Here is a 23,487-nt window from a genome sequence, read left to right on the forward strand (position 1 = left end):
TTCTCCCTTTCTCTCTTTCAAATAAATAAATAAAAAAATAAATAAAATAAATAAATAAATAAATACATACATACAAGTTTTTTGTATAATAAATAAATAAATTAATTAATTAATTAATTAAATAAAACAGAACTGAACTTTCTTTTCCAACTGATTCTCAGTAGCACCTCCATCTTCTTCCATGTATCTCTTTCTCCTATAAAGACACTAGCTTTTGGACACTAGCCCCTACCCCAATCCAGAACAACCTCATTTTAACTTGATTACATTTGCAGAGACCGTATTTCCAAGTAAGATCATATTCACAAATACTAGGGGTTAGGACTTGAATATCTTTTTTGGAGGACACCATTCAATCCATAACTGCCAGGTTGTTCTCAACAGAACATACTGAGTGATAAAAATATGGACTTTAGAGTCTGGACTACCTTGATTGGAACACCAGTTCTGTTCTTATTGGCTGTGTGATCCTAGGCAAGTCACATAAATTCTCTGAACTTCAGTTTTCATATTTGTAAAACAAGGATAGGTATAACATCTACATTATAGAGATAATGTGAGGATTAAATGAGTAAATGAGTGCCCAGAACATATTAACACATGTGTGTTTATTAGATAAAATAAGTTCTTTACTCGTTCATCCTCAGGTCTCAGCTTAAATGTACGTTCTCAGACAGCCATTTCTTGATTTCCCCTCTCTTCAAACATAATTCATAATTTTTTATTCACATGTGTGGGTTCCCAGTTCCATGAGGGCAGACTGTGTCTATTTTGTTGACCACTGTATTCCTAGCACCAACAAAACGTTTTGCATACGATGAATGTTAAATAAATGTTCTTGAATGAATAATTATGGAGGGTTCAAGCTGGCAACTTAATTACTATGAGTTTGAGGTTGCTTGATTCTCTCCAACTCCCTCCTCTCCCTTCTCTAAGAAGCTTAGGAAAAGAATCAGTTTCAAATTCATAACATCCAGATTAGGTTTGGTCTCTTTCTCTCTGTAGCTTCACAGAAGAATGGAGATGTCTTAACCAGTGGTTTTCTATAAAATCTATCCCCTAAGAGAGAGAAGACGAAGAAGAGCAACATGGAGCCAAAGTGGCGGGAGCAAAAGGATAAGTGCATCCGTAATGATCACAGTGTATGCAATCACCAGGTGGCAATTCAATTAAAAAACACCAATCTCAACCAGTTATGAATTCGTACGCATTAGTAGGAATGTGTTCTGTTTATAATAACCATGGGATAGAGGGGACTGGGCAGAGGAATACAAGCATAGCTTGTGCCAGAGAAACTGCCCGCTCTTCCTCATTGTTCGTACAAGTAGAAGTCTGGTTCTACCAACAGGTAGGAAGATGAGACCCAGGTTTTGCCATTTTTATCTACAGAAACAAACAAATAAAAAAAAAAAAATCCAGATACCTCACCCTCCGGGTAACAAAGGGAGTCTGAAAACTCACCCAGATCTCATTATTTGATCTCCAGATTGAGGCGCGTCCTTTGCATCCTGGATCCTAAGATACCTTTAACCACATCTGTTGCCAATACAAATTGAAAGACTAGTAGTTCTGATATTGTGTGGTAGGTATTTTAGCTATATTTACTCATTTAATCTTCCTACAGCCCTATTATGTGGGTAGCATTATCCAAGGTGACTGAATAGGCGAGAGAGCCAGGATGTAATTATGACCTGATTATTACAGGGTTCATAATCACTTCGCCAGAAGGGCCCGACTTGGCAATTTGACACCTTGAAGTTATTAGTAAAACCTAGTCCAGCAGTTTCTTAAATCGTGGTCCGCTGAACCCTGCATCGAAATCAATGGTAGTCTTTGTTAAAAATTCAGATTCCCTGGCTCTAAGACGGAAGGAATCAAGGAGAGGGGTGGGAGTCAGAAAAAGCACCTCCAGGTGATTCTGTTGCAGGACATTATGGACGCAGATGATTCTTATGCACGAGGACCACACACACTGGCCTCGGGTACTATCGAAAGTTGACAACATACCGCCCTGGCTGAATAGAGCCCAGCTTGCCATCCTCTAACCAAATCCACTCCCACAGCCGCCTCAGTCGCAGCCACAGTCGCAGTCGGAAACTGAGCACGCGCTCAGTACTTAGCTCTCAGAAGCTGGGCGGGGCTCCCTGAGGCCCCGCCCCCTCGTTACACGCCTGCGCCGGGAGCACGGCTCTCCCTAAGTAACCTAATGCCGGCGTCTCCCCGTAGCGGTCCAGAGCCCCGCCCCCGAGTCTGGGACCAATCAAATCCCAGGTTGCTGAAGTTCGGGGCCAATGCACAGGGCCGTCTTTTATTCCTCTCTGCAGTTTGAAACTGTCAGGTCGCTGCCAAGGGATCCGCTTTACCGCTGTTGTTTCGGCTACGACGCGGCGAGGAGAAGGGGAGGCAGGCGTCTGGGTTTGTGGAGACCCGCGACGGTGGGTAGCGGCGCCCCCACGGAGGGAGTGGAGTGGGGTTGAAAGTGCCTCGGCTCGGGTTTCCGTTCCCGGGACTCAGTACGGAGCCGGTGGCGTCTTCCCCGAGACGTGGGCTATATGCTCTTCTGCGGGTCACAAGGTGCAGACGTTTTTCCTCCGAGGGTCCGGGAACAGAGGACAGGAGTGAGGGGTACTTGAAGTATAGCGGTTCCTATCGCCATAGGTTCCGGTCATTTAAAACGTAAGGGGTAAAGTAACCATGGCTAACGTTTTTATAAGAGTGTGATTCAAACCACGGTGGGAAAGAAGGTGATCGAAGAGAACTCCCAGCCCTTCCAGAACTTCACACCTGGTGTCCTCTGCTTCTAGTCCCTTACGGGGGGCAGAGTTGGCGCATCCCCTCTCCTTCCTGCAGCTAAGATGGGTGAAGAGCGCGGGGACGTCACCCTGCTGCCAGCTTGCACTTTAATTCACTCTTCCTGTCTCTTGGGGTTACATTTGAATTCCCGGACCCCTCTTTCCTTAGCAGCCAGGTATTTACCAAGACGTACTTTGATTTCTCTGGCAATCGAGAAGTACCCAGAACTTCTTATCTCCTGGTTTCTGGTATCTTGGGTTAGAAAATACTGGAAATTTAGTGAACTGATTCACATCTGCCACCCATTAAAGCAAGCTTCATTTTTCTCCTTTCTGAACCTAGAAACAGTAAGAAAATGCTGCGGTTGTAGAGTTTCAAAGAAACTGTCGTACCTTGCTGGCATCAAAGCAGGGCGGATGGAAGGCTTAATGTCCTATTTTCCAAAAATACAGTAGTTGTTTTGTGGCTGCAGTGCCTATTCAGAGACACTTTTTGAATTCTGACCCAACCTTTCAACTTATTTCTTTATTGAATAATCAGCACCGGCCCACCTCCACTCCTGCTGTCTATAGGGCATGCGAATACATCCTGAAAGAAGTGAGTGAATATAGAAATTAACCAGGTTACCAGGGTGGTGGATTTGACGTCCATGAAGCAGCCCTTCCTTGCTGGGCATGTGTGTGCTTATTTTATCCTCCCTAATTGGCTTAACTAAAGACAGCCATGCTGCCAGTTTACTTACCAGGCGTGTACACAGTAATACTTAATGAATAAAGCTAAGTTTCCATGAACAAATCCCAACCTGTTTCCTTTCTAATATTGTACTTTTCCCTGTATCTGACTTTTCTACTTGAATTTTCTTATTTCATTTATTTTCAGGCCGCTGTGATTGAGACCTGTTTCACCTTCCACTGAAATTGTTCAGGTAAATGTCTGCAACTTCCTTACTGCCGTATTCAGGAGACCCCAGTTTTCATCTTTCTTTGGCATCTGACTAAGCATTCCCTTCCCCAAGTTTTTATGATGCTTTTCTTTCTGATAATTCTACCACTCTGACTTCCTTTTCTGTCCTTGCTGGCACTTCTTTTAGAAGAGCTAAATTAGAAACACTAAATGTTAGTGTTTCTAGTTTTTAATCTCCTTCCACTACTGTAGTAGGCCTTTAACTTTGTTAGGGTTATAGACCCCTCTGAACACATATTAGAAGCTAAGTATCCTCAGGATACCTGGGTGGCTCGGTCAGTTAAGCGGCTGCCTTTGGCTCAGGTCATGATCCCAGAGTCCTGGGATCAAGTGCCACATCAGGCTCCTTGCTCAGTGGGAATCCTGCTTCTCTCTCTATTTGCTGCTTCCCCTGCTTGTGCTTTCCATTTCTCTCTCTCTCTGACAAATAAATATTTTTTTTAAAAAAGCTAAGTATCCTCTTACTAGAAAAATATACATAGGCATTTATTCTAAAAATATTGCATATAATTTGGGTGTATGGACCTCAGAATGAGAACTCTTTCTGACACTCCTTTTCATACGTGATCTTATCCTTTCCCATGTTCAGTATTTCCCGTTATGCTGATGATTCTTCAAACTTTATCTCTAGCCTATACCTCCAGGGAAGAGCTCCCTCACTGCTTAACTCCAGAAAGCACCATTCACATTGTAGCCCTTGTAAATGGCAGTCTTTGGTGTATAGTGTAATGGTTGTGGCCATATCCTGCATATCTAAAGCTTCACTTCCTGTCTCAGATGCCTCACACCCAACTGCTCTGATACTGAACCCATTGTCCTCCCCCTGCCCAACCTGCTTACCTTCCTACATTTCTTGCCTTGGAGAGTGGCACTATTATCTGTCTGATTACCAAGCCAGAAATCTGGAAGCTGCCAACATTACAATACAAGCCTAATCATGTCATCACTTGTTTAAAACATTGCAGTAACCTCTCTAAGGTAAAAAACACATTTTTCTGACCTGGCATGATCATGATCTTCCATGTTCTGGCTGCCCCTTTCCTTGCCTATTCAATCCTTTGCCAAGCCTTGCTCTGCACTCTGCGCTTCAGCCTTACAAACCACTTATGTTCCTGGCATACACCCCCTGCCTCTGTCTGCTTCTGCTGCTCGAATGCCTAGCACATCCTCACAGCTTTTGTCTGTTAGATCTCAATACCTGGTTCATCTTTTCCGTGAAAACCTACTCTGGTTCCGTTCCACTTCTTCACCCTCATGATCCCACCCCATGAAAAATAGCTACTCTTTCCTCCCTACTTTGTACCTCTGTTGTTTTAAGGTGTACTAGCTTTTTTTTTGGGGGGGGGAGTTAGTCATTTATATATATTTTTTAAAGACTTTATTTATTTATTTGACAGAGAGAGAGATCACAAGTAGGCAGAGAGACAGACAGAGAGAGATGAGGAGAAGCAGGCTCCCTGCTGAGCAGAGAGCCCGATGTGGGACTCGATCCCAGGCCCCTGGGATCATGACCTGAGCCGAAGGTAGAGGCTTAACCCACTGAGCCACCCAGGCGCCCCTAGTCATTTATATTTTATGTATGTCTGGCTGTCTCTACAGATTATAATCCACGAGGACAGGACTTTTCATCTTACATTCCTCACCATTGTCTTCCGTATAGCTGTGTTCAGATAGTTTGAATAGTCACTACTTGTCCTTTATGGTTTTTTTTAAAAGATTTATTTATTTATTTTAGAGAGAGAGAGAACCCAAACGAGCAGGGGGAGAAGAGGGGAAAAGAGGGAGAGAGAATTCCAAGGAGACTCCATGCTGAGCCCAGAGCCCAACATGGGTCTCAGTCCCAGGACCCCAAGATCATGACCTGACCCCAAATCAAAATTCAGACACGCAACCAACTGAGCCTCCCAGCTGCCTCAAAGGACAAGTATGTCCTTTAAATAATTTGTTTACTAAAAATGCAAACGATAATTTATTTACTAGAAATTTTATTTTTTTGGTTAAGGCTTTTAACAATTTTTCTGTGGCATGTAGGAATCTATTGTTCTGTACAGTCTTGCTTTTCTTAAAATATCCCCAAATGTTAAGTTTCTCAAGCAAAGCATTTGCACAAAAGCATTTGCACAAAGCATTTGCACGATTATCTTACAGGAAAACATACAGCACACAGATTGCCATACATTGCTCAAGAACGCTGATCATGGGACGCTGTGGGTGGCTCAGTTGGTTAAGCATCTGCCTTCAGCTCAGGTCATGATCCCAGGGTCCCAGGATCAAGCCCTGCATCCAGCTCCCTGCTCTGCAGGGAGTCACAAAGCTCTTGCTTCTCCTTCTGCTCCCCCCCGCCCCACCTCATGTGCTCTCTCTTGTTCACTCTCCCTCTCAAATACATAATAAAATCTTAAAAAAAAAAAGTACAATGATCGTGGTCTGTTCTCAACAGACCCCACTGTGGATGTGTCTGACAAGCTCCCATTTCTCTTTAACCTTTCATAGATTTGTGTCATCTTCTTGACTATATTAAAAACTCACTGCTGTTGGGAATTGAGTCTTTTACTTTTTTTTTTAATTAGTTATTTGTGGGTGCTCAATATGGTGAGTGATTTTAACATTTCACGGGATTATTATTTACAGGATAGGATGTGTGTATATGTAGAGAACATGTTATTTTAGTTTAAATATCAAGTGATTTTCTATTATGTTGTAGTGTTCGTGTAGAATGTCATCAGATGAGGAGAAAGGCTCACTTCCCGTTATACAGAATGACTCTGAGCAGGGCAGTTCTGTCTCTTCAGATCTTCAGGTAGGAAGACATGTCTAAATTTGTCGTGACTTATCTATTTTAAACAAGGGACAATATGAGGGAAAACTCGGAATACATTTTCCCTTATTCATGCCATTTACATTTATAATTATGTTTTATATATAGTGTATATCAAATTATAATAATATCAGATGTCAAGAATTCACAGACTGTGGGACACACATACCTTACATTGTTTGAACCTTTCAGAAAATAGTCATGAACGCTTCACTTTTCATGCAAAAGATTCAAACAGCACAATGAGAGAAGCTGGAAATCTCAAGAAACTTTTTTCTGAAGGTTTTCTCATTATAGGTCTCTCTTCTGAATGACTTCACTTTAATGCAAATTAGTATAATATCAAACCACCCAGAGTTCTGGGGACCTAGATTTCCTCGTGTTCTATTCAAGGTTCTAATCCCTGTTGCTACAACGTTCAGCACATTCTGCTGCGCGGGACCTGGATGGTGACAGATAAATGGTGTGGTTTTTTAATGAACTCTTTTACATTTATTTCTAAATGTTTATTATTGGAAATGTGGATTCAGATTTCTAGAGTAGATTTTTAAGTGTGAGAGCCTGATACATAGCTTGAATTTTATAGTTATATCAGTTGCAAGGGGAAAACTGGATGTTATGTTTATGCTTCAATAGAGTAAGTTGTTTTTGACACTGTAATATGAGAAAAGTTTTAAGAAGATATTTTATGAAACATATGTGTTCCTTTAATTGAAATTACAGATTTAGAAATTGGGAAGCTATTGAAAAAATAGCTGTGACTTTTTATTAGGGTAAAAGTAGTCTGGAATTGTTATGTACATGTTTCATCCTTGCCTTCCGTTTGGATGTATTTCTACCTAGTGCTGTCTTTTAAGGTAACAGTGCTTTCCTGAAGTTTTTATCTCTATTTTCCAGACTTCCTTTAGAACAGAACTGATTAACTCATTTATACTTTTGATATTGCAATTTATAATAAATACATTTTGGTCTTCATCCCTATTTTTTGCACACAGTGTCAAAAACCTTTGAAATTTCTTAAATAATGAGAGTGATAAATGTGTTACACTACAAGGTGACTTTTGGACCCCACCTGAGAATAGAGGCTGGTTGCTGAGGAGCCAACCACATGTTTAGAGAATTGGAACTTTTAGACCTACCCACCCTGAGCTCCAGGAGGCTTAGGCTTGCTACTGGTGTCTGAGATTGGGGGAGGTGAAGTAAATAAATAAAATCTTTAAAAAAAAAAAAATAGCCCATTTGCCCCATATCTACATAAATGAAACAAAAATAGTTGTTTAAATACCTTTAATTATGTACATAGAACTGATATATCAGGCAGGAAGTTGTAATAAAATAACTCTGATTGAGCAAAGCTGAATTGGCTAAATCTAGTGATAATTGCCCCCAATTAAAAAGTTAATTGACCTCATACATTTCAACCAGGTTCAAAAGGGAAGAAGGGATGCAAAAGTAAAACTACAGTAATAATTTTATTTATTTATTTATTTTTAAGATTTTATTTATTTATTTGACAGAGATCACAAGTAAACAGAGAGGCAGGCAGAGAGAGAGGAGGAAGCAGGCTCACCACTGAGCAGAGATCCCGATGCAGGGCTTGATCCAGGACCCTGAGATCATGACCCGAGCCGAAGGCAGTGGCTCCAACCCACTGAGCCACCCAGGCGTTCCTACAGCAGTAATTTTAAATACCATACTCCATTTTCCCTGAAATCTTTGTCTTTGAGTTAGTATAATGGTCTAAATTTTGCCCAAAAGAAACTAAGAAAAGTATGTCTTCAGTTCTCCAAAAATTTAAATACTTCCTCGGTTTTCAACTCAAATTATATGTAATCACAAATCTATAATAAAGTACAAAGTTAGCAAAACATTAAAAAAATATTAACCTCAAGTACCCTTTATTGTTTCTAGGTATTGATATACTTTAATAAAAAATAATACATTTACTAATAAAATAAAAAGTTAATTGACCTCAAAATACAAATACAGGATAGTCACTATATTAGTTTGCTTGGGCTGTCACAACAAAACACCACAGACTGGGTGGCTAAAACAACAGAAATTTATTTTCTTGTAGTTCTGAATGCTGAATGTACCAAAGCTAGGTCTGGCAGGGTCCGTTTCTGGTGGGCTCTCTTCTTCGCCTACGGAGAGCTGCCTTCTCATTGAGTCCTCAACATGGCCTTTCCTAAGTGCACGTGCATGGGCTGAGAGAGAACTCTCTGTCTTCTCTTCTTAGAAGGACACTAATCCTAACATATCAGCCCCACTCTTGGGACCTTATGTAACCTTAATTACTTTAGCTTCCCCATCTCCAAATATAGCTGCTCTGGGGAGTCAGGTTTCAATATATGAATTTGGGGAGGACATAGACGTTCGGTCTATAACAGCCACATTTTTATATGTTCTCAGCCAAAATCAAAAGTTTATTTCGGCTCTTTGGGAAGTATAATAGTGTGTTATTTTGTCCACTTTAACAGGAACCAAATAAGATTTGCTTAAGTGAATTGCTTAAAAGCCTGAGCTGATACATAGACTCATGTAAGTCAGAGCTGATAGAGAGTCCTGAGGTCACCCCAGGACCCAGTCTCTTTCTTGTGTTGCTCTGCCATGCCCTAGGGTGTTGAAGAGGTTTGTATCATTGGGTGCCTAGCTCACCACCACCTCTAACCCACGAGAAGGAAGCAAGCAGCTTCCTTTCTAAGGACATGACCTGAAGTTGTACACATCATTTCTACCTGGACCTCATAGACCAGGTCTCTTGATACCTGCTGAAGGGGAGGTTGAGAAATGTTGCTGGGTGGCCTTTCCCTGGTCAGACCCTGAGGTTTTAGTAACTTAAAGGAATAAAAGGAAAACAGCTGCTGCTGGACTGTTATACTTCTCTGTGGCAGAGAGTTACTGAACTTGAAATTTTATGTGTTTTGTTAGGACTGACTCAGGTTTATAGAAACCAGTAGATTTTCTTGTGTATGGCTTCAGTTTATCAAACTGTTTGGGTATTTCCTTTTATTGTAATAACTGGGAAACTGATGTGATTTAAGATTTCAGAATCTTAAATTTAAGAATTTAAGATTTAAGAATATTTAAAATTTAAGAATATTTAAATCTATTTAAAGAATTATAGTTATTTTTGTCAACATGAAAATTAAATGTATCTGTAATAGTCTAAATCACTTTTTCTCTAATAAGAGCCTCCTGCCTCAGTGATAAGTGATAAGAATATTTAAATCTATGGGATGCTGGGGTAGCTCAGTGGGTTAAGTGTCTGCCTTTGGCTCGGGTCATGGTCCCTTAGTCCTGGGATCAAGTTCTGTCTTGGGCCCCTTGCTCAGTGGGGAGCCTGCTTCTCCCTCTGCCTGCTGCTCCCACTGCTTAATGTAAGCATGCTCTCTCTGACAAGTAAATAAATTTAATTTAAAAAAAGAATATTTAAATCTATTTTAAGAATTATAGTTATTTTTGTCAAGATAAAAATTAAATGTATCTCTGATGGTCTAAATTGCTTTTTCTCTATTAAGAGCCCCCGGCCTTGGTGATATGATCATGTGAAATACTGACTTTTATTTTCTGTCATGAAATGTAAATTTAAAATTAAGACATGTGTTTATTATTATGAAGGGGACATCTCTAACAAAGGAGTTGACAATGGCAATATGAAGGGGGGATTATTTTTGAAGATTTATTTATTTATTTTGGGGGGTAGCAGGAGAGGGAGAGAGAATCTCAAGCAAGTCCTCTGCTGAGTGGGGGGGCCCCATGCAGAGTTTAAACCACACCCCAAATTCTGATGATTGAATTTTCTTTCTAATGATTCTCCCTTTAGAGTATCTGTTTCTCTTCTGCCCTTAGCCATGACATGTAAAGAGCTGTGTTTGCTATGACTTAACATTTACTTTTTATAAGTAATCTATGTTAAATATGCAAATCAAGACTGAAACTGAAACCAGGTCACTTCTTTACATTTAATTACCCTAAAGACTTGAAACTTTCAAACATCTGCCAGCATAAACCGTCTTTACAAAACAATTTTACTTCAAATTTCAGTAGGAAAAGGCTAAAGCAGAAATATAATTGTATAGATTTATGTTATAAATGCAAACTTGTGACATTTACTTCTCACAGACTCAGGAAAAACAATGAAGCTGCTTTTATGAATGCACATTTGATGTTAATGGATAACAGAAGACCAGCATAGTTTGATGACTTAAGTGACCTTTTTGCTTCTATATGTTATTTGGGATATGTGATATCAAGAAAATTCTAGTTCTTTTTTTTTTTTTTAGATTTTTTTATTAACATATACACATGTATATGTGTGTATATATATATACATATATATATATATACATACACACGTATTTGTATATTCATATATAATATATATTAATATAGTTTTTGCTTCAGGGGTACAGGTCTGTGAATCATCAGTCTTACACAATTCACAGCACTCACCATAGCACATACCCTCCCCAGTGTCCATGACCCAGCCATTCCATCCTTCCTACCCCCATCCCCTCCAGCAACCCTCAGTTTGATTCCTGAGATTAAGAGTCTCTTACAGTTTGTCTCCCTCCCAAGTCCCATCTTGTTTCAAGAAAATTCTAATTTTTAACATAAGTAGTTGAAAACGGTAGCTTTTTTGTTTTGTTTTGGTTTTTTTTTTAGTATAGTTGACACACAGTGTTATGTTAGTTTCAGGTGTATAACATAGTGATTCAGTTTCTGTATGCATTATGAAAAATTGGTAGCTTTTTAAAAGCTTATCTCATCTTCAAATAAACTGATCCAAAGTATAAAAAAGGATTGATAGAAAATTTTTGATTCAGTGTTCAATCACCAACAAAATCTGTCGCTTCTTCAAACTTTATATAATAAATTAAAAAATCACAGAAGAAGCACCCAGAAGACTAAAACTTGGAATAAGTGCTGAAACTCTTTGTATTATGATAAGCATGTAACATGGTCTGAAGTCATTTACTACTGCACTGCTAGCTCAATACTCATGTAAGGAGGGACAGGAGCCATCAGATGTGCTTGAGTTTGAGTGGTTCGAAATTGTTGTGGCCACATGTGTTACAGTTGTCCATTCCTCTGTACAAGTTACATGAACATAGATATATAGATGTGAATTCAAAACAAAAAATAAACTTGTGCAGAGTTACAGTCATTCTAATTGGTGACACGTTGACAAGACCTTGACATGTACATCAATGGGAGAAGCAGCTTTAACCAACACAAAAATTTAAGAATTTATACTTTGGGGCCTGTTAAAATTTAGCATTTATGGTATATCTGTTAGCGCATGCTCCTTTTATTACTGTTTCTAAAAGAGCTAAATAGCTTAAAAATGAAATTTGAAGAAAACATTGTGGATCCCTTGAAACACCTCCTTGGAAGCTAGTTTGAAATGCATTGATATCGCCTACTGATGCAGTATTCAAGGTAGTTCCAACTACAGAACTCTGAGTGCAGTTACATTTGTTCCTTTGGGAAACACCAAGACACTTAATTTGTTAACTGTGATACAACCATGGCTCGAAACTTGAGTGTGGTGGGCAGTTAAATACTCTTACTCATAGAAAACCAAAGGGAAAAAGTAAAGATTGCTAATTTTTGAATACCTATATCATATCATAATGATTTTATTAAATATAATACTAGACAGGGGCACCTGGGTGGCTCAGTGGGTTAAGCCTCTGCCTTCAGCTCAAGTCATGATCTCGGGGTCCTGGGATTGAGCCCCACATAGGGCTTTCTGCTCAGCAGGAGCCTGCTTCCCCCTCCCTCTCTGCGTGCTTCTCTGCCTACTTGTGATCTCTCTCTCTCTCTCTCTGTGTCAAATAAATAAATAAAATATTTTATATATATATAATATATATGACATATAATTTATATATATATAATACTAGACAGAATTCACTTAATTCACTTCAGCAGGTATTGACTAGGACCCTTCAAAGAGGTAGCTTTGACCATTGGTTATCTTCAAACTGAAGGTGAATCCAAATAATAAAACAGTTATGACTAATAAGATGATAGTTCTCTATCTGAGCTAAACAACTTCTTACAGAGAAAAATTAATACAAAATAATCCTTTATAATAATAACATTTAACATTCTTGAAAACCTTCCCCCCAGTTTTATAATACAAAGATATTCTCTGGGTCTGTGCATAAGACTCTTAGAAATGACTCCTTTTAGTAGGAATATTTGTTACATTATGACCATTCCCTTGTGAATAGAGACTAAGTTCCACTATATTTTTTACTTCACAGGTATCCTTTTTTGATTTGGCTAAAGAAATAGCTAAATATCTATGTTAGGAAATTCTAATTTTTTTTAAACCTAAGGAATATTCGCATAAGGTCTACACTTTGTCTCCTCTGGTTTTTATCGCTCTTTTCTCATGCGCCATGAAGGTGTCAGCAGCTAGAATGGAACAGGTTTGCATTCATGTTCTCTTTTTATCTTCAGTATTTGTTCTCTTCCAATATCTCCCTTATACTCTTTCCATGCTGTGAAAAGAGACTCAGGGATGTTGCTGAGTGGCTGTTTTTGGATCGTGGCTGTCGGAAAGCCACGATCCAACTCCTTTTCATCCCTAGACTGTCCTATTGTGGAGTCTTTGGGAGCAACATCTTCAAACTAGGTTTCCGAAAAGCAGACAAGTGGCTAACCGTGTCTCTGCCCACCTGCAAGGAGCTGCCTTGGAGGGAGGGCTCTTCTGCCTTGGAGCTGCTGATTGGCTTCGGGCACCTACTTTAGGTTAACTTTGTGTCACCGTTGCTAAATTGACATACTGAAGGAATCTGTGTACTAAGGTCCTATCACTGGAAGCAATCTGGGTAGGTTTACTTGTTGGATTTGTCCTGTTTTTAAGAAAGTACACATTCCTTATGACATGGGAATACTATTTTGAGAAGTGAAGTAGAGAACATTTTTAATTGGGCCTTATTGTTCCTTGCCTGAATACCCATTGTGACTGTTGTAATACATTCTTTGTCCTTGGCTTCTCATAGGAAGAGTATGAAGAACTGCTTCGTTACGCTATCGTGACTCCAAACATTGAATCAGGTGCTCTACAGCCATGTCATTCTAAGGGAGAAGTGGTACCAGATGTGCGGGTTCCTACTATAATTGATGATATTCTTCATAATCAAGGTTATGTATATTTTTAAAGATATCTCTTAATTTAAGATGTTACTGAGCTCATTAATGCTGTTGACCTAGGATTGCAAAAATGCTTCTCCAGTGATTCTTCTCAGTCCTGTGTATCACTATCATCTGGGGGGAACTTTTTCCATTTTAATGTTACTCTTTGCTCTTATATGACAGCTGGATTTTTATATGAACTTTGTTGGACTATTACTTTTATGAAAAACAATAGTGTTAAAGCAACACGGTAGCCATTATATGTTGCTCAGTGGAATATACTGCATCTCTACTTAACTCCAGTCGGTTATATACCAGGATTATTTTGGAAACTAAATGCCCACCAAGGCCCCAAATTAAAGATAGGTAACCCTCAGAACCTTTTAAGTTTATGAACCATTGCTAGGACTTTGTCGGCAGACTGTTTGGATTATCACCACAAAGATGAACCCGTTTTGGACTATGTCAGGAACAGAATTGAAAGCTAATACATACTAAGAAGTATAGTGATAGATGAATGGAAGGTGGAAAAAGGAGGATAAACCTCCTTTCACCTATCCATTCTGTATTCAGTAAAGTACAAGATCCGAAACAGCTCACCCTAAGTAAATATTCCTTAAAAGGGCACAGAAAGCCCTCCTAAGATGGGCCTGGCAATGGGCAGGTACCAAAAATAGTCATAACTCCAAGGATCTCTCCTTGAAGGTACAGGACACAGCCTACTCAGAGTCAGCGGGCTTGTGGGTTTATGGGAAATTACAGCCCTGGTATTTGGTTCCTCTCCCTCTGTAGATATGGAATTTTCATTGCTCTTCAGTCTTCAGCCTACTGCACTGGATCATCAAATAGGACCAGAACCTACCACTAAACATTCTAACACTGAACATTTTCTGCCCAAAATTTTAACTGATTTCAAGAGATCGGACCCTGGGATTTATTCATTCTTCATCAGTGATCTTGACCATGTTTTGATTATACTGGGTACCTCAGCCTGTAGTTCCTGCTGAGCAAACCCGAAGTGCTGCCTACTATCATAAAATGTTTTATAATCAATCCATGTGTTTGCCTTCTGTGTCTCTACCCTTTTGGTGATCAGCAAAATTTTGTTTCCCAGTGACACAATATGGGATTCCTTTCCTTGCCCCAGCTCCAACCTTTCAAAGTCATCACTTGGGATCCAAGACCCCTGTTCTTTTCTAGCATGCAAGATAGTATTTATTCATTAATACTCTGCCTTTTTCACAAAGAGTTTGAGATCTAAGCGTACAACATACAGTGAATTTAGATATCCCAATTCACACGTAGACTTGGTTAGTAAATTTATCATCCCATTTTCTCCTCTTGGTATTGCTGTTGCTTGGTATAAGGCTATGTGGAGGTTGGTAAAGTATACATAAGCCTCAAACACAGCCATCCTTGTGAAGTTTTCCTGTTTTCTTTTCACCATATATTGAGTGAGGGTTCCTTAGGTGGAAGTGAGGCAGTCCCTGTTCTGGGGGAACCGCTGTCATTTTTGTTTGATTACAACTAGTGAAGAGCGGCAGGCACCTGGAAATACCTGTGTTATAATATAGCACAGCTCTTTCCAAGTTCTAATGTCATTCATCCACTTAGTCTCTTAGTATGAATTGAATGCTATAGTAGGCTGAATTCTCTTTCATCTATATTTGGTGGGTAAAGTTGAGCTTCCTGATAATACAATAAGATGTTTTCTAGAATCAGATTTTTTTTCTTTCTTCTTATTCTTTGACTTAGTGTTCCTCTTTCCCCAGCATGTTGTATTTTGCTTGTTCTAAAATCTTAGATACTGTTACCTTCTTAAATTAGGGATGTGCATTTAGGCATTTAATATGAGAGTTGTTTGGTTTAATAAAAAAAAATTTTTTTTTATTTTCTTTTCAGCAGGAAATAGCCCTGTAGTAAGAGAAACAAGGATGGAAGTTGGAAAAGGATGTGATTTAAATATTTCAAGTCATTCAAAGACGGATGGTATGACTTTTCCTTAGCTTCTTTTTATTAGTATATGATATTGTGTGGTTTGGTGAAAAACATTTGTGTAGTAAGAGGAATAATTTCAGCATATTACTTATTGGCAGGATTTTTAAATGTTGCTGTTGCTAATTTATTAACTAATAACTGTTTAAAATAATTTCATAAAATTCCAAAATACTACAATTAAGACAGGTTAATCTATTACAGTGTGTGTCATCCTTTCTTAAAACTGCTAGGTTAGAGGGCAAATCCTTTAGAAGAATTATTGGGATGTCAGAGAGTTTGGCCCATTTAAATGTTTTCATGAACCAGTGCGTTATTTCCCAACATTCAGGCATTTGTATATGATTTTTGTCCTATCTTCATACCACTTGTTCTTTTTGTGTTTTTTCTTCAGATATGTTCATTTTTCGCTTAAATTCATTAAAAGGAAAATTTGTATGTGCCATTGCTGATTATAGCATAAAACTCGAATATGCCCTTTTTATAAAAGAAAACAGTGGTAAAAATAAATGAAACTAAAACACAATTATTAAGTTTTGATTGAATACCGCTGGTGAATGTGTTGTGTTCAGCCCAAAGTCTGCTTTTTCTTTGTTGAAAGGAGAGAGGAGCAAGTGTTACAGAGGTTATAAAAGGATACTAGCACCAGACTGAAACTTTTCCTTTGACACAGAATGTTTTAAAATAATTAAAATAGAACATTTTCCTTGCCCTGTGACTCAATGTTATATAATGTATGGGCCATTTAAGCCATCGCACAAGAAATAATCTTTACCCTTTAGTTTCCTCACTTGTAAATAAAAGGCTTGGGCAGTGTAATCGCTGGGGGACATTTCAAGTTCTTCATTTATGTGATTCTATTTTTAAAAAGTGAATATATGTTTAAAAATAAAAAATAAAGGGGCGCCTGGGTGGCTCATTGGGTTAAGTCTCTGCTTTTGGCTCAGGTCATGATCTCAGGATCCTAGGATCAAGCCCCACATCGAGCTCTCTGCTCAGCAGGGAGCCTGCTTCCCCCTCTCTCTCTGCCTGCCTCTTTCCCTACTTGTGATCTCTCTCTCTCTCTCTCTCTCCCTCTCTCTTGTCAAATAAATAAATATCTTTTTAAAAAGGTAAAAAAATAAAAAATAAAAAGCAGAGCCTCTTGCATTTCCCACAAGTGCTGATCTTGGTGAAATCTAGTGAAAGAAAACATTCATATACTTTGTCACTCTGCTTTTATTCTTTGGAATTATTCTTCAGAATAGGTAGGTAGTATCTCATATTTGACTATGGTAAACCATTTGTTGATAAATTGTTTATGTAAAAATATATAATAGCGAATGACTTTCCCTTTCACAAAGAATTCTTGATTTACTTTTAAGTAACAAGTTCTATACTAGCCTTATCTTTGTTTGACTCATCTCATTCACTAAGTTAGATAGGGAGGGCTTTTAATCTTGGTTGTTAGGACCCTCATAACAAAAGCAAAGTATGTGAGAAATGATGATAAATAGTCTCTAATTCCAACATGCACATGTGATAAAAGAGTAACCTTTTCTATTTTTTCTATTTTTATTTCATCTTTTTAAAAGGAGATGCCAGTTCTTCTGGCTCTTTCACCCATCCCTCTATCCCCCACCCTTCCACCATGTATAGGGGCAGAGGGTGGGAATTATGTATATACATATATAGACCTATATGTATGCATATATATGTACATATTTTCACCCATATGTTGAAGGCCAACAGTGTGCCTTACAACTGATTATCTGATTATCTGTACTAGTATGTACTAGTCTCCTTCTACTTAGAGAGTTGAATTTTAGTTGTGTTAAAACCCATACCAGTGTTTTACATAAAGTAGTAATGACCTGTATACAACCACTGGGACCTTGGTTAGTTGCTTAACCCTTTCTGAACCTGTTTCCTCATCAGTGAAGTGGAGATAATAATGCCTGTATCTCAGAGCAGCATGTATTAGGAGAGCTCATCTTTACAACACTTTTATTACAGGAACATAGTAAGCACTTAGTAAATGTTGATATGATGCAGATGATAATACCTTCAGTTCACACTGGAACTGGATATATGAAGCATCCTTGATTGGGACAGAGGTCGTTTTGGGGGAGGGAGGGTAGGAGGCATCTCATGCTTGTCAGTCCTGAATCAGTGACAGGACTAAAATTACAGTATTAATTTCAGCCTAAGCGCAGTTTAAAAGTAAGTACACTGAGAGGTCATTTCTCTGCATTTTTCTCCACCTCTGTGAGTAATTGACATGTCACCCTCCATTAGAACTCCTTACATTTGGGTTATCCATCCTCCAACCTGACCACAATACCTTTCCTTCTTCTACAGGGTCATCGCCAGTGTCGTCACCGAGGAAACCCTCACACCCTGTCATGGATTTTTTCAGCTCTAACCTCTTAGGTGACTCTTCCTCACCAGCATCTATTTCTAGTCATGCAGACGTCCATGAAATCATTGTGAGTGATTTTCTTACTTCAGATGAAAACCTTCAGAAGATGGAAAATGTACTGGATCTTTGGAGTTCAGGGCTTAAGGTATTACACTTGTTCAGTTACAGTTGTTTAATATGTAGGATAACAGTTCTGCTCGTGATCCCACTACTCACTGTCTTCTTTGAATCAAAAGATTTTGTGAAAAGAACTAAAAACTAAAGAGTTTCCTGAGAAGATCAGTCCAGTGTTTTAAATCTGTATTTCTCAGTCTTTAATATCCATACGGCTCATCGTGTTAAGCAGCAGCTTGTCGTTCAGCAGGTCTTGACCAGGGCCCTGAGAATATGCATTTCTGACAAGCTCCCAGGTGATTCTGCGAGTTCAGGACCCATACTTTGAATAGCATACTTTTTAGTAGAAAGACCTACTATGGGTTTCCACTGGATTTCTTAGATGTTTTTAAAGACTCAGCCTATGTGTGACAGAGACACCTAGTGAACCCTGACCATATCATAGCTGTGATGAAGGGAACGTCTCCTTTTGTAGGAAACACAAGATCATATTTTAGCAACATGTATTCATTTTATAGCTGCTTTGAGCAACCACGGTGTGTAACTGCTAAGACTATAAAATCTGATTATTTTAGTGATATTATTGGCCTCTAAATAAAGTATTACAGAAATAGCTTTTCTTTTCTTTCTTTTCTTTTTTTTTTTGCTATTTAATATATAATGCAGAAAATGACAGTTTTTCTGAAACATAGTTTGAGACAACTGATTTCACATTCATAGTGAAATTATGGTCATCAGAGTTCTATGGCATTTATATTTCTCTACTACTTAAAACTATATATTTTAGAAATAATCTTTCAGTATAGTTGTTACCATTTTTCTCCTGTGGAACAGGTTTCATCCTTCTAATCATGGTGCAAGTCCAGTGGAGTAGCCACTGCCACTCATTTAATTTGTTCTAGGTTCAGATAATCATATTGTTACCTAGTTTCTTTGGTAACATAATTATTTGGTATTTTTACTTATGCCAGTCAGTAGGGTGAAAAGTGGTCAGATTCAGCAGTTTGTTGTAAGATGTCCTTTGTGATAAATGATTTCGGGGAAGAAAGCATCAGTCCCATGGTTTCCACTATCCACTTCTATCTAAGTAACTTCCCAGTCCTATGGCTGAGCCTCGGCCATACGCCTACATTTCTGCTTTCCCTGGGCCATCTTTATGGACATTGAAGTCCTTGAATAAACAAAGTATCTGTTTACTAGTGAAGGAGACCTGAAGGGTTTTTTTTTTTAAAGAACAACAAGGTTTCATACCAAATAACTTAAAATAGGAAAAAAATTCATTTCCCTAGTATGGCAAATATGAACTGAGAAAAACAGTCACAGCTGTTGAACTTGAAGACATTTTCATTAGGGATTTTTATAAATAGCTCTTACGTTGATTGCTTGTTCTGATGATCTTTAATGTTTCTTAATTTCGGTGTAATTTTAAGAAGTAATGTTAAACAAACTGCTTAATTGCTGGTGTATTTATTTTTCAGACAAACATCATATCTGAACTAAGCAAATGGAGACTGAATTTTATTGACTGGCACCGAATGGAAATGAAAAAAGAGAAAGAAAAACATGCAGCACACTTAAAACAACTGTGCAACCAGATCAACAGCTTGAAGGAGCTGCAAAAAGCCTATGAAGTTTCCATCGGGAGAAAAGATGAGGTCTTCACTTTTACATTTCTTTTTAAGTGAGATGCAATAAAGATCTTGCTAGGTAATAAATGCCAGGAACGGATTATTTAGGTCATACAAGATACAAAGGGAAGATTGTTTCAGAAGCTGGAAAAAACAAAAACAGATGCATAGAGGGGCGCCTGGGTGGCTCAGTGGGTTAAAGCCTCTGCCTTCAGCTCAGGTCATGATCCCAGGGTCCTGGGATCGAGCCCTGCATCTGGCTCTTTGCTTGACGGGGAGCCTGCTTCCCTTTCTGCCTGCCTCTCTGCCTAGTTGTGATCTCTGTCTGTCAAATAAATAAAATCTTTTAAAAAAAAACAAAAACCAAAAAAAACCCAGATGCATAGAAATAAGATACATTCATCCTATTAAACATGCCAGGGTCATGTCATTTAATCTTTGTCACCACCATAAGTGTGCTTAAAGTTTTAAAAGTGCATGCTAAATATTGGGACACTTAATTGTTTTCCCCAGTCTTTTTCTTCCTAACTGTTCTTAAGAGAATATCATGGAACCAGCATTACCCCCATGTTAAACTATGTTTTAAGAGGCCATTTTAAGTATATCACATTTTATTTGTGATATGTCTTTATTCATTGATAAAAATTTTTTCCTATTATTACAGACACAGAGAGCACCTTTTTTTTTTTTTTTTTAAAGAGAGAGCACAAGTGCCCAAGGGGTGGGTGAGTCAGAGGGAGAGAGAGAAAGAGAATCTCAAGCAGGTTCCACGCCCAGAGAGGAGCCCAACACTGGGCTCAATGTCACCACCCCAAGATCATGACTTGAGCTGAAATCAAGAATCAGATGCTTAACAGACTGAGCCACCCAGACACCCCACACAGAGAATACTTTGTACTTCACTTTCTTTTAGCCTCTTAAGAACAAAAGAGTAAGGTTCCGGTCTTTACTAATTTTGTACCTCACTACAGCACCTTCAACAGCAGAATGGGCAATATATCCACTGTTTTTCCTGCCCTTCCCCTGCCATGGTGGTTTTCAGAGACAATGCCTCAGCTATTTGTCTGCAGATGCAGCATTTACTGTTTTAATGAACTAGATAAAGATTATATATTTTTAAAAATATATATTTATTTTGGTGTTCAGGGTATTATATAAAATCAAACATTTAATTTACTTTTTTGAGACAATAGATACTAACATCAGTCATTTTCTCTGTTGCCCTCAAAACTCTGTCCTTAGGTTTTAAAATATTTAAGTTTAAAGATTTTATTTATTTATTTGGGAGAGAGTACATGAGCAGGCAGGAGGGGCAGAGGGAGAAGCAGGCTCCCTGCCACAGGGCTCAATCCTAGGACACCGAGATCATGACCTGAGGAAGGCAGACACTTAACTGACTGACCCACCCAGGCGCCCCAAAATATTTTAAATATATATTTTTCAATTTCAAAGTATCACACACAAAAGAGTATACATGGGCCCAGTTTGAAAATGAAAAAGATAAACAGCTATGTGCCATTATAGAGCTCAAGAAATGGAATATTACTAATGTCTTAGCATGTATACCCTTTTCCACTTTTGAAAATTATTTGAAGAAGAGCCAGAATAAATGTCTTTCAGTAAATATGCCCAATTTACTAAATCTTGCTTTAATGTGGCCAATTTAAAAAATATATTTCGGCTTCTCAGTTCTTTGTAAGAGAGAATATCGTTTTAAAATTTAAAAGTCTTCATAGGTTTAAAAAAAAAAAAAGAACAGGAAAAACTGAAGAAGAACATTATAGTATAACTGTTGTTTGCTTTTTTGAGTTTGTTGAATCTAGAAAATCCTTAGCAACTTCTAATCCAAAGTACCAAAAGTATTTAGGGACCAGAAAGATGTTTAAAACCCTGGTCGCTACCCTCAAGTCTAGTGAACAGGGACTTTGTGTATATGTAGCAAAATAATCAAATATGTAGTTGTCTTTCTTGAATTAAATGCCAGTGACTATATTAATTTTCACATATGTAAACTTTTTTTATGATTGCCAAGATACACATAATGAAGATTTTTCTTTCTTTTGTTCCTTTTCATTCATTGATACGTAGTGCATTCATGTGGTCAAGGTTTTTGGCCTTTTTACAGATAATAAAGAGGTTAACTGGACGAATATACAAGTGATGCATAAGTATTCTCTTGAGCATTTTTGATAAATGAGAAAATCACTGTGCAAATTACTATTATGTAACAACACAATAATTGAGTTAATTGCTACTTACAGGTGATTTCTAGCTTGTCTCATGCCATAGGCAAGCAAAAGGAAAGGATAGAGTTGATGAGAACATTCTTCCACTGGCGAATTGGCCATGTTAAATGCAGACAGGATGTAAGTATAAAAACAAAATGATAACTGACAGATATTAGACTTCTGAAACTCAAAAGGGTTTAGGATCACATTTTAGAGTTATTGTTAAAGCTAAAGAAAGATTTATTTTCTAATAAATCAAAATGAATTTATAATTTAATGTCGCTCTTATTTCAAAGAATTTTAGTTTGGGAAAAACACCTCTTTTATAGATCAATTGATCTTTCATTTCCCACTTTGTAGTAAGTTAGTAAGGATCTTACCTGACTAATAGATGCCCATGTCATGGAATCCCTTTAACAAAGTTAATGTCAGATGTGATTATGAGGAGAAAGAATTTATAATCTTTAACATATCATATTGTTTCTCCTTCAGAAATGCCTGAATATATCTTCTTCATAAAGAGGCAGTACTGTATCAATATATTATAAAATTGTGTGAAAGTTTATTGTGTAGACTTGCCTTAGAGATGAGAATCAAAGAAAACTGTGTCTATATAGCTTCTTAAAAATTCTTTAGTTTGTTTATAATTTAAACTTGAACATCTTTATTTTAATAAGAGCTGAATCAGGATAGCAGAGTAAATATAAACCAAGAATAGTAAGTTACAATATCAGAAGTGGAAAAGTATGAGAATATATCTATATCCCACAAGAAGACAGTATAGAGACTCAAGAGTATAGGGGATGGATGTGTGTGTGTGTGTGTGTGTGTGTGTGTGTGTTTTATTTGATGTTCATGTGAGCCATGGAATGAACTCTGTGCATTTACTTCTAAGAAATTAATACTTAAGGAAAAGGCTACTACTATCATGGAACAGGATTTCTCTTTAAAAGATACTTTCTTGTGCTTTCATTGTTTTTTATTAATCCTGGTAGATTAATTCTACACTAACCTACACATATTGAAAAGAGCTATTTAAATGAGAATGCCGTATTTTAAAAGTTATTTATCAAGTGAAATGATGAGAATATATTATGTTTAAATGTTAGTTGAAATACTTGAGGCTACCATCAGTTTTTGAATAGCTTTTCAAATTTAAGAAAATTGAAATTGGAACTACTTCAAAAGAATTTCAATCCATTGATAAAAGAAGACTGGCATATGCTTCTATCTGGATCTATTTGGCACTCTATTTGATGGCCAAGTGTGTGAATTAAATTAGCCTTGCTTATGGCAGTGGCCACCAGGTGGAAGAGGAAGCAGTGGCATGTAAAGCCACAGGCCCCACCTTATCGGCCTTGCAGCCACTCTGTCCTTCGCCTAGACCTGATT

At 37.9% G+C, this 23,487-nt stretch overlaps 1 protein-coding gene across 7 annotated transcripts in view; it reads left to right on the plus strand.

Annotated features, from left to right (window-relative positions):
• The first annotated feature begins 2,301 nt into the window (after positions 1-2,301).
• The window catches only part of POC5 (POC5 centriolar protein), a 38,972-nt gene continuing 17,786 nt past the window's right edge, over positions 2,302-23,487 (plus strand). Inside the window, exons 1-8 of one of the 7 annotated variants that reach the window (XM_032848243.1) lie at positions 2,302-2,435; positions 3,673-3,718; positions 6,461-6,556; positions 13,597-13,738; positions 15,632-15,718; positions 18,065-18,270; positions 19,718-19,894; positions 22,129-22,233. In XM_032848243.1, the coding sequence (XP_032704134.1) occupies positions 6,473-6,556; positions 13,597-13,738; positions 15,632-15,718; positions 18,065-18,270; positions 19,718-19,894; positions 22,129-22,233 (801 nt within the window). In that variant the 5' untranslated portion in view covers positions 2,302-2,435; positions 3,673-3,718; positions 6,461-6,472. Of the gene's footprint in view, positions 2,436-2,475; positions 2,575-3,672; positions 3,719-6,460; positions 6,557-6,985; positions 7,038-13,596; positions 13,739-15,631; positions 15,719-18,064; positions 18,271-19,717; positions 19,895-22,128; positions 22,234-23,487 lie in introns of those variants that run through there. The other 6 variants (XM_032848190.1, XM_032848201.1, XM_032848192.1 and 3 more) reach the window with 6 other exon arrangements.

Source organism: Lontra canadensis, unplaced genomic scaffold (genome assembly GCF_010015895.1).
Source record: "Lontra canadensis isolate GAN:19392208 unplaced genomic scaffold, GSC_riverotter_1.0 scaffold4, whole genome shotgun sequence".
In the NCBI taxonomy this organism is placed as follows: domain Eukaryota; kingdom Metazoa; phylum Chordata; class Mammalia; order Carnivora; family Mustelidae; genus Lontra; species Lontra canadensis.